Source organism: Haliotis asinina, chromosome 4 (assembly GCF_037392515.1).
Source record: "Haliotis asinina isolate JCU_RB_2024 chromosome 4, JCU_Hal_asi_v2, whole genome shotgun sequence".
NCBI classification, from domain to species: Eukaryota; Metazoa; Mollusca; class Gastropoda; order Lepetellida; family Haliotidae; genus Haliotis; species Haliotis asinina.
This window is the reverse complement of record NC_090283.1, coordinates 59,058,011-59,075,240: the sequence shown is the minus strand read 5'-3', so window position 1 is coordinate 59,075,240 and position 17,230 is coordinate 59,058,011. Positions and strand designations below refer to the sequence as shown.

Genomic DNA, 17,230 nt, shown 5'->3' with positions numbered 1-17,230 from the left:
TTGCATCAGGTGAAAGTGAAAATTGAGCATGTATCGTCTATGCAAATGATTAATTTCTCAAACAAGGAAAAAAAACAACCTGAGTCACAGATCTATAAGTGGTTACATGTTGTAAAATAATGCACCTATGCATAGTTTTAAGCTGTTGTTTCAGTGCTTGTGTTAACTACAACTGGTTTATAAATATTCTGTCAGGTGGCCGTGGACCAACTGTGGATTTCCCCAACCCAGTCCCGGTAACCTCCACGCCCTCAAAGCCAAGACCACCACCTCGTCATAGACAGGCTGATCCAGTGACTTCAGACACTCCATGCAAAAAGAGAAGTGTAGAGGATGATGTCTTACCTACCAAATGTAAACATGTTTAAAAAAACACTGTCAAATCTACTGCTGATGCCTCTAGACAAACAAACCTGTGTTTTGATGACATCAGCACATACACAGATGATATGCTGCAGAACCTCAAGATGTTGACAAAAAAATTAACAATGGATAACATCGCTAAAAGCAACAAAACCAGCAAGTTTGCACTGGTAAATATATTACATGTTGTTGTGTATCAACATAAATACATACAAAATACCTGCATATATACATGAAATAACTTAATTATTACACTGATAAATCCTTTGGAGTTTTGCACTGACTGTCATGGAGCAAACATTTCACTAACTTTGAGCAATCAATGTTTTTGTTCTTTTCAAAAGCATCTGCCCTGGTGCAAACACGTTTAAAATTTGAAGTAGTCACCATGCCTTTTCTCATCACTGACCATGTAGGATTCTCACTCTGCCCTATTGTTTCATGTTCAATGTAAATAATGTCATCAGGACAATATTTCAGTCTATCAATGATGTCCTCAGAAATGTCAGAACCAGGAGGCAACTCAAGGGCCTCTAGCTTCTTGAGTAGGGACATAGCAACACATTCCTCATTAATTTTCATTGCTTGAATATGTGTGTCAGTGAGATCAAGGAGGCTCTCCAAGGCACAAGCATTAGGATTGATCTGCAAATGTGAAAGTTTTGGATAAGTTACACAATACATATATAATATAATTCACCTGGGTTACATCTCGCGCTGAACACTGAAAACTGTCCTTTCCAGTCATGATTCCACATTGGAAGTGTTATATGCATTAAGTGCATTGTTTCACTGATAGATATTCACTGATTTCACCTTTTCCAAAACCTTTTATATGAATACTTAACATTTTCATGCTTAAGCTGCATGTCACATGTTGCAAACTGAAATAGAAATATTTCAGTCATTCTAACCTGATGTAGTGAGGCTGCAAAATTGGCCACCTGTTCAAGTGATAGATTTGATCTGTCACTTATTGGTCGAGGATCAAAAGTATCCTGGCCATAGTCACTACTTGTGTCAGCAAGCGTTTGTCCATAACTGCAACACAGTACAGATTGGTTATATATATAGCAAAATTAAAAATATTTCCATTTATTTCCTGTTGTTTGTCATTTATTTAAAACCAGATTATGTTATAGATTATTGACCACTTACAGACTAATGTTTTGAAAATCCCCATATATCCTCGTTTTTCTTTTTGTACCTGATTTTCTTGACTTTTAGGTGGCACAGGCTCATTTTGGTCCAAAGGGAAAGGTCATCAGTGACGCTCTTTTTCTCAAAAGCTTCAATATCAAAAAGTGTTGCTGCTATATGTCTGCAGGCTCCATCAGAACTGAAATATGTGAAAAGAATATTCATAAAGGTTTTTTTTTTCAGGATAAGGGTTACTTCAACAAATATTGAATATGTAATGAGCAATATCAATAACTACTTTCACAGTTTTCTGACTACGTCTACATAAATATTAGGAACTTACAAAAATATCTATGATCCTCTGAAACAAGGATATAAATGCACATTGTTTACACATTGCAAACTGAAGACAGTTGGGAAATTTGGCTTTAAAGGTATTTAAGCTTGTTTAAGTTTTATGCTCTGTAGTCAAAAACAGGCAATTGATTTAATTTTAAGGATCATTATGAGATTTAGACCTTCCCAGTGTTAGATCACTTACCCTCCTGGGCACTGACAGTTAGCGGTCTTAATGTCAACATTCATTTTGTCACAGAGGGCAGATAACTCTAAACGGCAAAACTGGAAAATGGCTCATTCCCCACATGTGTACAAATTGTGGTGTCCCCCCACTGTATTATTGCTGCTGAATATTACTAAACTCACTCACATTATGCATTTTCCAGATGAAGATGAAGGGTTTATTGAGATAACCATAGACCCAGCAAAAGCAGCAGACGATGACTTGTTCCCGGCTGATATGTTCCACACAACTACTCCCACATCTAACACCGAACCTGCTGCATCACAAGTACTGAAGACAGTCACAGAAAGTACTGATGGCACAAACAAAATTCCCATCACTGTGTCAGCTGACAACATTCCCAACAAAAAGACACTCGCACAAGTTGAGCAGACTGTAGATGCTGACAAGGTCACTAAAGAGGAAGTGAAGTCAAAAGTTTTCCATGAGTTCAATATAGGGGACTACCAGCTAGATGAGAGTGAAAGTGAGGCTGAGGTGGCGCCCCCTAGTGATGAGGAAGCCAGCACTGATGCGCAAGGACCGTCTGAAGAGTTCAAAGGAATGTCTACAGTAAGTTGGTTGTCGTTTCTCCTTTTGGGTTACTTCGGTGGCGTTGCATGAAGGTTCTGTGGGTGTTGTTGTTGATGTTACAGTTGGTGTCCTCTGACTTCACTCTCCAGCCACTTTGAGACTGCTATGTAACAGAATCAGCGTTGGCAATCTAGGATAGAAGGGGCGTAAGGGCACGACACATGATTTAGCTGTGCCATGTGCAAAAGAAATGTGCCCATACTATATGATGGTCAGTTCTCTTGAATACATCAAAACAATGTGATTTCAATTTCTGGTTATTCAATCAGTGAACATCATGTAAACCAGTGAATGTGAGTGATGGATTTGCTGAACACTGCCATGACTTTAAGAATAGTTAAGCTTCATTTGTCCTGGGCCAATCTACTAAGCCTGAACCGTGCTGTCATCCAAAACAGGATTTCCCATCATGTACAATGGCATTGAAAATGGTCACACCCATGTTAAGTTGTGAGATTGAGAGTACCACTGATAAACAGTTTTGTTGGGTGAAAATAGGTTTTGAATCATTTGTTCAAATGATAAGTATAATTTTAAGTGTGCTGCCAGGGCATATTGAAAATATTCCTTCTGAGCCATTTTAATATATACCATATGGCTGGAATATTTCTGAGCATGGCCAGGGTGGAAATACCCCACTGCCCGACATTCCAGTCCAGTAGATTTTTTCTGTCCGGCAAACAAATTTGTATATGATGCTGTACCGGTGTCCAGTTGACTTTCCAATGTTAATTCTGTTGCTTATGTTTAAAAAAATCAAGTGAGAGAGTTTAGTTTTACTCCGCACTCAGCAATATTCCAGCTATATGGCGGCGGTCTGTAAATAATCGGATCTGGAGCAGACAATCCAGTGATCAACAACATGAGCATCGATCTGCGCAATTGGGAACCGATGACGTGTGAACCAAGTCAGCGAGCCTGACTACCCGATCACATTAGTCGCCTCTTACGACAAGCATGGGTTGCTGAAGGCCTTCATGGGTCTTTGAAAAACAATAGTGGAAAAATTGCAGGACAAGTGAGTTTACATGTGCTTCTGTAGTGGAGTACACTAGCAATTCTGAAGATATTTCCACCCCAGGCATGAAGCATCACTACAGTGAAGTGAATTGTAATGCCATTGCACTATCAAGTTATGATGAATAAATCAACATGGTATTTGATGTTGATGTTTACTGGACAATTTATCAAAAAGTGTTTAACAGCCATGAAAGACAACCCTACTTTATTATCAGTGCAAAATTTGATGGCTACATTTTGAGCACCTATGAAATGAAATCCGTAAGCGGAAATTATGTAGTAACCTGTGGACAAGTAAGATACCATTATTTATTTATACAGAGAATGGTGGTTCAGGGTTAAAGGTTTCGAAAGTCCAGCAGTATTGTCCCATTATTGTTATGGCAGTGTGTGTCCAGAGATGACCATTTGTCTGCTTTAGGTTGACTTGGAGGACATGCGGGATGAGCTGGAGAATGAGAGTGAGACTCTACGGGCTGAACGGGGACGTCAGGAGCGGCTGGCAACTTCAATCTCGGACCAGATGAATGTCGAGGCACAGGTAGGTCAGTTTGAAATGATTTCTTTAGTTGATATTCCCTTCTGCATAGTAATAATAAAATAAAACAGCTGAAAGCATTTTGGTTTGTTAATTCTTGCTGTAGATGCCTTTACATGACACAAGCTTTAAGGATGTGTGGTTATAACATGTTATATAAGCCCGGAGGTTAATTTCTGGAGCTCCCAGTCCCAGAAGGGAGGGCAATCCATTCCTGTTACAAGAACTACTAGAGTTGTTTTCAGTGTCTTGTGTAGTGAGTCTGTTGTCTTCTGCAGGAGCTGTGCAAGCTGTTTGGGGTGTCTTGTGTAGTGAGTCTGTTGTCTTCTGCAGGAGCTGTGCAAGCTGTTTGGGGTGTCTTGTGTAGTGAGTCTGTTGTCTTCTGCAGGAGCTGTGCAAGCTGTTTGGGGTGTCTTGTGTAGTGAGTCTGTTGTCTTCTGCAGGAGCTGTGCAAGATGTTTGGGGTGTCTTGTGTAGTGAGTCTGTTGTCTTCTGCAGGAGCTGTGCAAGCTGTTTGGGGTGTCTTGTGTAGTGAGTCTGTTGTCTTCTGCAGGAGCTGCTTGAGCTGTTTGGGATGTGTCTTGTGCAACGAATCTGATGTCTTTTGCAGGTTCTGTTTGAGCTGTTTGGGGTGTCTTGTGTAGTGAGTCTGTTGTCTTTTGCAGGAGCTGCTTGAGCTGTTTGGGGTGTCTTGTGTAGTGAGTCTGTTGTCTTTTGCAGGAGCTGCTTGAGCTGTTTGGGATGTGTCTTGTGCAGCGAATCTGATGTCTTTTGCAGGTTCTGTTTGAGCTGTTTGGGGTGTCTTGTGTAGTGATTCTGTTGTCTTTTGCAGGAGCTGCTAGAGTTGTTTTCAGTGTCTTGTGTAACAACTCTGTTGTCTTTTGCAGGAACTGCTTGAGCTGTTCGGGATCCCCTACGTTGTAAGTCCAATGGAGGCAGAAGCTCAGTGCGCCAAGCTGGACATGCTGGGGCTGACACATGGAACAATCACTGACGACAGTGACGTCTGGCTGTTTGGTGGTCAAAGGGTCTACAAACACTTCTTCAATCAGAAGAAATCTGTTGAGTTCTACAACTTTTCTGGCATTCAAGCTAAGTTTGGTGAGTTGTGTCGGTATTTTCTATTTCTGTTTAAAGTGCATACATGTGTACTTTGGACGCATTCTGATTGTTATTTTTGGCTTTTGTTTAAACTGATTAAAACTGACAGAAAATGTGAACATCTTTGATTCTTTAAGGTGGACCAGGTACACACTCTGGGAACTAGTGAAATGAGGTTTATTCTAGTGAATATGGTCCCATTTTTCGTACATTCCATTTCGAAAAGATAGGAGCAAATGAGAAATAGAAACTACAGTCAGGCCGCGATATCCAAACAATAGCTAGCTGTAACCAATCTTGTTTACTATGTAAACTCATTACCTGTTGATTGATTAATCCAGTGCTTCACTCTCCATATCTGGACTTTAGTTAGCGGTAACAGATTAGCTAATTACACATAGTTTTGCTTCATTAATCAGGCAGTACATCAAAAAGATTTGGATAATCCCCTCACACCATGAGCCCCATTCAGTGGTAATTGTTAGGTGACACTTCCGAGTTGAAAACATTGTTAGTTTGTGATTTTGATCAATTAGTAGGTCTCACTTTTGGTTAGTTTGAGTAATGCCTGTCATGCTTACTTGCTGTATAAAATGCTGATCGTGTCAAAATGAGATCAGCTGCACGTGACACTTGTCAGTCATAATGGCGCAAAGCGGGTTTATTTATAAACTCAGACCAAATCACATCCTGGCAACCAAGAAAATGGCTGGCACTGGATCGGTCAAAATCAAGCCATTTGTCATCGCAAATTCATGACGTCCCAGATGTTTTGGAGGAGACATTAATCCAGAAATGTATGTCTGATATCGGTTTAACAAGTAAACATGGATGACATCAGATATGTTTTGTGATTGGCTGCGATCATTTGACAAACAGATGCGATCACGTGGTTGACACGTGATCTTACTTTGTGACAGTGGCTGCCAGTCACAAGTGTGCCAGTGTCAAACTGACCAACGTGAAAGTTCATTTCTTGCCCCTAAACACCACATCGACACATTCAGCCAACAGATGCTGGCATCATAAGAACATTCAAGGCCCACTACAAGAAATATCTTGTCAAGCATTCGTTCTTATTTCAAAGGGAAGTTTCAGTAGACCGTACGTTTCACTATCTGAAAGTTTTTGTTGAAAAACAGAAGTGTCCGGATTAATGCGGCCTGACTGTACACCCCGATGGAGAGAACGGACTTGTCTTAAGTCAGTTTCACAATGTATGAGTAAAAAGATATCATTGTCTTTAAAGGGAGTCAGTGTTTTATTCAGTGTTTATAGGGAGATTCCATTTATATCTGAAGGAGGTTAGCTTATTACTCATGCATGAAATAACAGTCACCAGACCATAAATAGTTGTTTTAAGACTGTAGGCAAAATCTGATGTAGGTGACATGGTACATAGGCGAAATGGGAACCTGCCATAGTTTTATGCCACATATAGCTATATTCCAGCAATATCACAGCCTGGGACACCAGAAATGACCTTCACATTGTGCACCCATGTGGGGAATCGTACCCATGTCTTAAGCATGACTAGTGAACTCAGCCGTAACAATTTAATCTTAACGCGTAAGACCATACTCACTCAGTCCCTTGTGAAACTTTTGTGTCAGGACACTCCTTGCGTCAGGACGCTCCTTGTGTCAGGCTTGTTATTCCTGCTGAGACTAGATGCTATATGATTACATCAACCATTATGTATGTCATAACCTCTGCTTGTTGTGACCTCTGTATGTTCTGAGCTAGCTATGCCATATTGCTGTAAGTTAAACCTCAAAGCTATTGCCTGTTTCAACCTTTACGTGCTAAAAGGCAAGTCATGAGAGGCGACTAACAAGATTAGGTGGTCAGACTCGCTTACTTGGTTGACACATGCCATCGGTTCCCAATTGTGGAGATCTGGTCCAGACTCAATTATTTACAGACCACCGCCATATAGCTTGAATATTGCTGAGCGCGGTGCAGAACTAAACTCACTCATTTATGTGCTAAACTACTGTATTTTCACACCCTCTATGTCACACCTCCTGTATGTCACACTCTCTATGTCACACCCTCTGTCACAATCCACACTCTCTGTACGTCACACTCTCTGTCATACCCCACACCCTCTGTATGTCACACTCTGTCACACCCCACACCCTCTGTATGTCACACAGTCTGTATGTTAAGACCTCTGTATGTCACACCCTTTGTCTGTTACAGGTCTAGACAGGGAGAAGCTGATCCTGCTGGCATACCTATGTGGGAGCGACTACACAGAGGGCTTTCAGGGGGTGGGGCCTGTCACTGCTCTGGAGATCCTAGGAGAGTTCCCAGGCCAAAACATAGATGGACTTCTAGCACTCAAGTAAACATGATAAATGTTTTCATAAAACCCTACTTCAACAATTACTTGTTTCTCACCTGAAGAGTAAATCTGTCTGATTTGTTTCGGTAGCAATGAAAGAGTGTGAGTTTTCATCATATTATTTTGCTAAAAATGAAATAATATTTTCATCCCTAGTATTGATATGTTAATATATGAATACTAAAATACAGTGTGTGAGCTCGTGCAGCAGAAAACTTAGTTTTGCCTTCTACTTGTTATACCTTCCTTCCTTGTTAAGGAGGTGGTTGGATAGCTTACAGGTGAAAGCATTTGCTTATCACACAAAAGACCTGGGTTCGATTCCACACACGGGTATAATGCGTGAAGGACATTTCTAGTGTCCACCACCAGGATATTGCTGGAATATTGCTAAAAGCGGCGTAAAACCACACTCATTCACTCCCATGTTTAGCTTATACCATGCAGGATAAATACATTTTTCAAAAACCTATTCTGAAAAACAAAGGAATAGAGTAATTTAGAGATAATTGTTTAGTTGGTGTATAACTCCTATATCTGTTGGGGTAGTTGGGGTGCCCAGTGATTAAAACATTTTACTCCTAGGCCAAATGTAGAGACATCATGAAAATCAGGCAATATGATACACCCAGCCTTATCACCCATACTGCATATCTTGACCATGTTGAACACCAGTGCCTGTCACCACACATTAAACAATGTGATCAATTCTCAAGCTGTTTGTTTATGAACATGTGGACACTGTTTCAACAGTGGACTGAACCCAGTTAGTTTTTAGTAACCTGAAACCTCCTGTAGCTAGTTCCACATCAACAAGAATTTTTGGAAGGTGATAGGTGTCATACCAATTACTGAATAACACATTTACTGCTGCTGAGAGATTCTAAAAGATAGGGACTTTTCTAGCATTTGGCCTAGGACTAATTTGTTCTTCACAATGAAGGCCTGGGTTCGATTCCCCACATGATTTTGCCTTCTACTTGTTATACCTTCCTTCCTTATAAGGAGGTGGTTGGATAGCCTACAGGTGAAAGCATTTGCTTATCACACAAAAGACCTGGGTTCGATTCCCCACATGGTTGCATTGTGTGAAGACCATCTCTGGTATTCCCCACTGTGATATTGCTGGAATATTGCAGAAAGTGACGTGACACTAAAATCAATCACTCACTCTACATCTTTGTGCAGGGCATGGTGGGATGAGTCTCGGCAACAGGATAAGAAGCCGATGACGACTAAAGTCAGGGCCAAGTTACGGGAGATGGAGTTTAACGAGGGTAAGTGCCTCATGAAGTACATAACAATACAGGGAGGATTTCTGGTCTTCTACATAATATACTGGTGGAAACAAATAAATGAACTCATGAAAAATCAAGTGTCCCACTGCTTTTTTCCAGGTTTGTTCACAAGCTTTGTATTGCATTATAGGTGAAAATAATTATGGGTGAGAATAACCATAGGCACACTGTTATGAAACAATGTTCTCTTCTTTCTTTCCCCTCAGTGTATCATTGTGTTGACTTTTAAAAACAGGGATATCCGAGATGGAAGTTAGGAAATTCAGAAAATGAATACTCTGGTTCCAAACATTATGTTTTACAACTCATCATACTTGCAAATTATTCTGAGATTGTTGTGTTTTAGAAATTATCTATGAAATGTCATGCTCAGTTTCATATGAATATTTCGCTTAACCATTCAGTCGACGAGTCATAGCAAATTCCCTGACGTAATATTTGTCCTTGTGCAAGACAAACAGTCTTTGCTGAAATAATCTTGATTTGTGACAGTTGTGATAAGGGTTATTGTAAGTACTCCCTCTACATGAATTTGGAGTGAAAATGTGCTGCAATCAAGGTTGAAAAATATGTTCACTTTTGGACATAATTATTTCTTACTTCCGACTTGACAGAAGAATTCTATGATGCGACAAATATCTAAATATTGGATTAGTGAAACAGATTGACACTGATTGTTGTGAGTGTTTGTCTTAAAGATTTGTTTGTCTTAAAGATTTGGCAGTATTGATCGACAGATTATCTTCAGGGAAGTTATCTTCAAACTGAATCGCTGTTCTTCAAAGTAGATGTGTCATTGGTTTGGACTTTAAGATTTCCTGGCAAGTTGTTGTCATTTCAGATTATAGTCTGCGGTGAAAACGTAACAATGAATTTCACATTAAACAAAACAGTAAATTGATTAAAGTGCAATTAAGATTGCTATTCCTCATAATTTTACCATGACATTTGAAAACTTAAGTCTCAGAATATTTTTCAAGTTATAATAAAAGTTGTTTAACAAACGATCATAGTTTCAAATTGCTTTATTTGTTTGTATTACAAGGGGGTAAGTAGTTTCAAGAGCTTCTTCTGGAGGAACATTGATACCATGATTGATTGACTGATTGACTGTGATTATTATGTGATTTGGATTGATTACACTGGGTGTATTATTGTATGGCTTGTTGTGGCTGTTTGATCTTTGGTTTATTATTGCACTCTAACAAGTGTTGATGGTTTTGATTGTACCTTCAAAGGTAACTGTTTTCTTTGTGCAGGTTTCCCCAATCCTGCAGTCATGGAGGCCTATCTCAACCCAACAGTAGACGAGTCAACCGAGACGTTTTCCTGGGGGTCACCTGACCTTGACCTTCTCAGAGAGTATCCTTACGTGACACCCTGCTTTCATTACCATGTAACCTGAATCAAAGATACAAACAATTCAACATGTGCAGGGTGGAGGGGTAGCCTAGTGTTTAGAGCATGTGCTTGTCACATGGAAGGCCCTGGTTTGATTCCCCACTTGGGTGCACTGCATGAAGCCATTTCTGGTGTCCCTTGACAGTGATATTGCTGGAATATTGCAGTGTATAACTAAACTCACTCACTTGTGCAGGTTATGAGTCTTATTATTTTTCGTTATCATAGTAATTGCTTGCCTAGCCGATATTAGGAAATAAGGAAAAGGAAGTAAAATCCAAGTGTAAAATGTGGTAAAAACTCTATTATTTGATAGGACCGCCAGTCGTATCACAGACGAACAACAGCAGTGACTTGGTCTTTGGGTTACCAGGGGATCAAATTTTTTTTAAAAAGCCACTTCCCTCAGGGCAAATGACTTTGAGAAAGTTATTCGTCCTGACTAATTTTCTGCTTACCTTGATTTCATTACATAATCATGAGTGATAAAAAGCAAAGTGAGATAAGATAACTCTACTTTATTATTATTCCGAAATTTATAACCTGCATTTTGAGCAGATATAAAATGAGATCCAAGTTTATTTGAAGTTTGAAACCATAAGTGATAACTATCTAGTAGCCCAAGGACAAGTAAGATACCATTACTTGATTGCCCGAAATGAAAACTGACTTGTCTCGGGCATCGGGTGATGGGCTTTTATAACCTTTTATAACCTCTGCGTACAGTGGGAAAGGGTGTGTTTGGGTGAGATTTTTACCTTTTATAACCTCTGCGTACAGTGGGAAAGGGTGTGTTTGGGTGAGATTTTTACCTTTTATAACCTCTGCGTACAGTGGGAAAGGGTGTGTTTGGGTGAGATTTTTACCTTTTATAACCTCGGCGTACAGTGGGAAAGGGTGTGTTTGGGTGAGATTTTTACCTTTTATAACCTCTGCGTACAGTGGGAAAGGGTGTGTTTGGGCGAGATTTTTACCTTTTATAACCTCTGCGTACAGTGGGAAAGGGTGTGTTTGGGCGAGATTTTTACCTTTTATAACCTCTGCGTACAGTGGGAAAGGGTGTGTTTGGGTGAGATTTTTACCTTTTATAACCTCTGCGTACAGTGGGAAAGGGTGTGTTTGGGCGAGATTTTTACCTTTTATAACCTCTGTGTACAGTGGGAAAGGGTGTGTTTGGGTGAGATTTTTACCTTTTATAACCTCTGCGTACAGTGGGAAAGGGTGTGTTTGGGTGAGATTTTTACCTTTTATAACCTCGGCGTACAGTGGGAAAGGGTGTGTTTGGGCGAGATTTTTACCTTTTATAACCTCTGCGTACAGTGGGAAAGGGTGTGTTTGGGCGAGATTTTTACCTTTTATAACCTCTGCGTACAGTGGGAAAGGGTGTGTTTGGGTGAGATTTTTACCTGTTTATACACATCAGAAGTATTCACTATAACCCAGGAAGTGAAGAGACAAGCAGTTAGCAAGTGTAAAATAATACTTTGACTTTAAAAATATATTTTAATTTATAGTTAATTTACCTATTGTTCTCTAAGATCCTTGACTTTGTCAGTTATGCCAAGGAGAAGCTGGGATGGAACAAGGTTAAGGCTGATGACCTCATGTTGCCTGTCCTCAAACAGCTCAACAAGAAGGAGGTACGGTGTCATTCCACTATTAGTCTTTAGCCTCACAACCAGATTGTAAATGCAGTCTTAGTTGTTTACGAAAAGGTTATTTGCAGTTAACAAACAAGACACACCTTACAGCAGACAAATTGAGTATAAAATATTATTTATAACAGTGGTTTTACACTTTACAGCTGACAAATTCAGTATAAAATATTGTTTTTAACAGCGGTTTTACACTTTACAGCTGACAAATAGGGTATAAAATATTGTGTATAATAACAGTTTTACACTTAACAGCTGACAAATTCAGTATAAAGTATTGTTTATAATAGTGGTTTTACACTTTACAGCTGACAAATTCAGTATAAAATATTGATAACAGCTGACAAATTCAGTATAAAATATTGTTTATAACAAAGGTTTTTACACTTTACAGCTGACAAATTGAGTAAAAAATTATTGTCTATAAGAGCGGTTTTACACTTTACAGCTGACAAATTCAATATAAAATATTGATAACAGCTGACACATTCAGTATAAAATATTGTCAATAACAGCAGTTTTACACTTTACAGATGACAATTTGAATATAAAATTATTGTCTAAAACAGTGGTTTTACACTTTACAGCTGACAAATTCAGTAGAAAATATTGTTCATAGTAGCGGTTTTACACTTTACAGCAGACAAATTCAGTCTAAAATATTGTATATGACAGTGGTTTTTACTCCACATGAAAGACTGTACTTGGCAGAAATGATCCTACAGTTTATGTAGTATATCTGTTGTATCATATGCTTTGTAAATTTTTCTATTGATACAAGATGGCGAGTCACACCTGTCACAACCCAGCTAACATGACATTACTAGGTCAGTGCTGGCATCGTTCTTGCCTGTACCATTGGTACTGGTATAATGTATGACAGTATAGAGCCAATATTGGGCCAGTGTGTATTTACCTTACTGGCCTGTTACAGGCAAAACTGTACTGGGCCACATAAACACAAAACCACAATGCTGTACTGGCCCAGTATAGGCAGTGCACTTCCTGCCTGGGGAATTGTGGGAGATTATCTCAGGACCACGTCAGGCCCAGTTACGTGATGTCAGCTGGGAATCAGTGTTTACAGGGTTATACAAGCTGAATAGTCCTGTGCTACAAAAGACTGGAGGTCCATGAACTTTCAGCTGTTACAAATTGGCAAAGGCTGGTAGTGAACACTTTTATCATTACAAGATCACTGGATTGTCTGGTCCAAACTCGATTATTCACAGACAGCTGCCATGTCATTGGGATATTGCTGAGTGCAGCATCAAACTAAACTCACTCACTCTCTCAGAGCTTAACTTGTCAGTAATGTATATGTCAGTGACAGGTAAATTGTCATGTGGATAGGGTATAAAGCGGTTATACAACTGGGATGTAACAAGCTTATACATATCATACCCATTATCTGACCAGTAGAAATACAGATACAATGATTTGGAACAAATTGAAATTACCACACTCTATTTGCTTATAGCCAATTAACAGTTTTAGTGGTCACCAGGCTGAAATATAAGTTCTAAATTCCATAACCATACATAACTTATTACTGTGTGGAAATATCCATCACATATATTTTGAGAGGTTTATAAATTGTTTGATCCTTGAATACAACACTGAAGTTCAATTCATGATTGTATTAACTCCTCTATTTTTCATGTGACTAAAGTTAATTTGTCAAAGGATGTAAAAATTAGACACATTCTAAAACATGTCTTTTACCCTTTCAGACTCAGGTGAAAATCAACAGCTTCTTTCAACCAGAATACTTCATGGAATCCAAGCAGACGGTCAGTAAGCGTGTAAAACAGGCCCTGAAGAAAGTTAGGGGGGCATACCACAATGAAGTACCTCAAATTACAACAAATGAAGACAGAATTCAAAGAGCAAAGGAAATTTTGGGAATGCCTAATAAAGGAAAATCGAAAGGTCGAGGCAGAGGTCGAGGCAAGGTTAGAGGTCAAAGGCCAGAGATCAAGGTTAAGGATGAAGTGGCTTTGTCAGAGAGTAGTTCCAGTGATGAAGGAGGTTTTTTCCATGATGAACTGGAGCAAGTAGAGGAAAAAGCAAGGAAAGGAGGAGATGGAGTGAACAAAGGAAAAGGCAAAGGGAGAGGGAAAAACAGGAAGTTAGATGGAGATACAGTCTAAGTAAAGTTAGTCTCAGTATTATTCGTTACACTCCTCATCTGAGTCTAACAAAACCCTAGTAGGAGGTCGCGTCAGGTAACCTTTGAGATTGACCATTCAGAACACAGTATGCCAAATTGTGAAAGTGGAGATCTGCACATACCTTTTGAACTTTTACCTAGAAAATGTTTGAACCTGAACGATTCCGCGTGCTATTTTACGTATGATTGCTTCCGAGTGATGCGTATGGTACACATGCTACAACACTGTCAACAGGGAGTAAACAGTCGCTGAAAATAGCATTTTTGTCAATATTAGAGGGTGTTATCTTGCGAAAACATTGGGAAATTGTAATCATGTCATCAGAAAGCTGAAAGCGTATGTACTACAGGTCAAATGTCTGTGTTTTAAGCAGATTTTCATTTGTTGAGGGATCAGTGACTGGGGATTTTTGTGTGTCCCGCCAAAACCTAAACAGTAGCCATTGTCTGATTGGTTAAGTCTATTCAGTCGTCTCGCATTTGATTTGACGGCCATAGGTCACTCAAAGGTTACCTGACACAACCTGGTAATAGGTTTTCTTAGACTCTGGTGAGGAGTGTAAACAAAAGTACTGAGACTAACTTTACTTAGAAATGGAGATAATCACTTTGGCAGACATATTGGAAAAGTGCCCTTGAGAGACCAATCAGCAAAGAAGTGAACTTTCTGTGGGACCAGCCCAGCAAATGAATTTTCCATGGGACATCTATTGAGAACTATTTAATTGAAATTTATGTTGAGGCAGCAATGAAATATTTATAAATGTCAAACTATGCAGCAGCCTTCTAAGGCAAACTCTCATGAATTGGGTCCTCTGTAATACGGGTCCAAATAGACTGTCCCTCAGATTTCATTTTAATACTTTATACTTTAGGGGCAGACCTGACACCCAGCAGTGTGTGATTACACTTGTGTCTCAGTAAACTCTAGTTACCATCAGGAATGTCATGATACATATTAATTACATTTTGAACATTAATATTTCACATTTTATGATTGTCCATGAAAGGATCAACTATTTTGATGCTCAGAGATTAAAAAGTTCTAATTTCCCATCTGTGCATGAAAAAAAAAATCATTTATAACTCTCATAACATTAAAAAAAACATACAAATGCAAAATGTAAATTATAATTTATACATAATCACATTTAAACCAATGCTTTCAAATCTAAATATTGATACAGTGTAGAAAGTATCGATGTATCATGGCATCCCTAGTTACCATGGTTACTTAAAGTGGATGAAGGTGTGGAAATAATCATTGACATTTTGATAATAGGCAGCACTGAACCAAGAGAATAAACATGACTCACTCACCTTCACCTTCAATCTAAATGTCCACGTCCACTTTGTGTAATATGTTCTAGTTATGGCAAAGTTAAAATGACAGATGTATATATTCCATTTCATTGTTATGTTTACTTGTTTACTCAAGTTAGTATTTATGTGACATAATTTATGTAATCTTGATCCTGCCAGTTTGCTCAGGGATTATCCTTGTATTGTACATACATGTTTCATGTCGTGATTCAGTAGGATGTTTTCATAGCGGTCTTGAGAACAATATCATTAAATGAAATCTCTCATTCTGATATGATATGAAATTACTTGCATGGGAGATCATACAAATCCTACATTAACTTTAACACCTCAGCGCTGTTCCCAGCTGTCATGCCCTGTAAGTTTCATACCAGTCAGAGATTGTTAAAGAGAACTTTGACAATGGATTATTTTGAGGATTATTAGTCCTTTTCTCAATTTAGAATAGGCCACTGCCTTATATCAATAGTAAACTTCCAAATTTTAATGGGTTATTTCTTACTCTAACGAACAAAATGGCCCATGGCCCCTGCCTTTCCCAATCCCTGACCAATATTTACAAAGTGTTTTGCTTCTTTACATTTGACTGATGTATTGTTGTGCCACCAAATTATGTATTGCTAGGGTTGATTGAAGAGATGTTAACCTATATGCACCTGGTGCAACCTACGATATAAAGCTAGTTGCACCAAGTGCAACCTAAGATAAAAACTTAGTTGCACCACACAAATTGCAGATGCCCTGCTTTTATTGCAAAGTGTAATGAAAGAAATATGCTTTTGAATTATTTAGATGCTTTGTTCATAAGTTTACCCACTCAAAAATGGACTTCCACCTGGTGCAAATGAGATTAATAACCAGGTTGCACATTGTACCGTGGGGTTGGACCAGTGCAAGTAACAAAGCACTAAATCAAGTCCTATATTGGTTTCAGAAAGGAATATTTACTAGGCTTGTTGTAAGAGGCAACTAACAGGATGGGGTGGTCAGACGCTGTGGCTTGGCCGACGCATGTCATCGATTCCCAGTTGCACAGATTGATGCTCATGCTTTTGATCACTGGATTGTCCAGTCCATGCTTGATTATTTACAGACCGCTACCATATAGCTGGAATATTGCTGAGTGCGGCATAAAACTAAACTCACTCACTGTGATCGTGACAGTCATTCAGTCACTGTCCATGTAATCATCAGAGTTACTGGCCTCAGGTCCTCATCATTCTGTGTTCTTTGTACAGCACAACATAAACATGCACTTGGTACGCTGCCACAGGGGTCGAAATTGTAATAAAGTCATGTTCAGTTCAATCAGTCGTTTATTTCTGTAGGATGTACAGAGTCATTTACGGCAGTCATACTGCCAAGCCAGACTACTTTTTTGACTGTAGCAGATAACAGCGTATTCCTACGCATATCAAACCGATGGAGTCTACTGGGAATATAGTGCTATACCTTTATGTGGTATTCTGTAATTGCTAAAATAACCTTAAACTTGCTTGTGTACTCCGATACAGTGGCACATGTACTGGTAAAATCACTTGCCCTGATAAATTTCCCACTATACTGGCTGATTTTCTTGTCGATTTTTTAAATACATAACATAATTAACACTGGAAAGTCGACTGGACACCAGTACAGCGTGATGTACAAATTTGCAGAAAACAGCACTGGACTGGGTTGTTGTGCAGTGGGTTTTTTCCACCCCTGGCTGC

At 39.1% G+C, this 17,230-nt stretch overlaps 1 protein-coding gene across 1 annotated transcript in view; it reads left to right on the top strand.

Moving 5' to 3' along the window:
- The window catches only part of LOC137281733 (DNA excision repair protein ERCC-5-like), a 34,249-nt gene extending 17,423 nt beyond the window's left edge, over positions 1 to 16,826 (top strand). The window contains exons 8-15 of the mRNA XM_067813314.1: positions 2,229 to 2,638; positions 4,101 to 4,220; positions 5,105 to 5,318; positions 7,524 to 7,668; positions 8,857 to 8,945; positions 10,226 to 10,328; positions 11,923 to 12,007; positions 13,756 to 16,826. Of these exons, the coding sequence (XP_067669415.1) occupies positions 2,229 to 2,638; positions 4,101 to 4,220; positions 5,105 to 5,318; positions 7,524 to 7,668; positions 8,857 to 8,945; positions 10,226 to 10,328; positions 11,923 to 12,007; positions 13,756 to 14,175 (1,586 nt within the window). The 3' untranslated portion in view covers positions 14,176 to 16,826. The remainder of the gene's footprint in view (positions 1 to 2,228; positions 2,639 to 4,100; positions 4,221 to 5,104; positions 5,319 to 7,523; positions 7,669 to 8,856; positions 8,946 to 10,225; positions 10,329 to 11,922; positions 12,008 to 13,755) is intronic.
- The last annotated feature ends 404 nt before the right edge of the window (positions 16,827 to 17,230 follow it).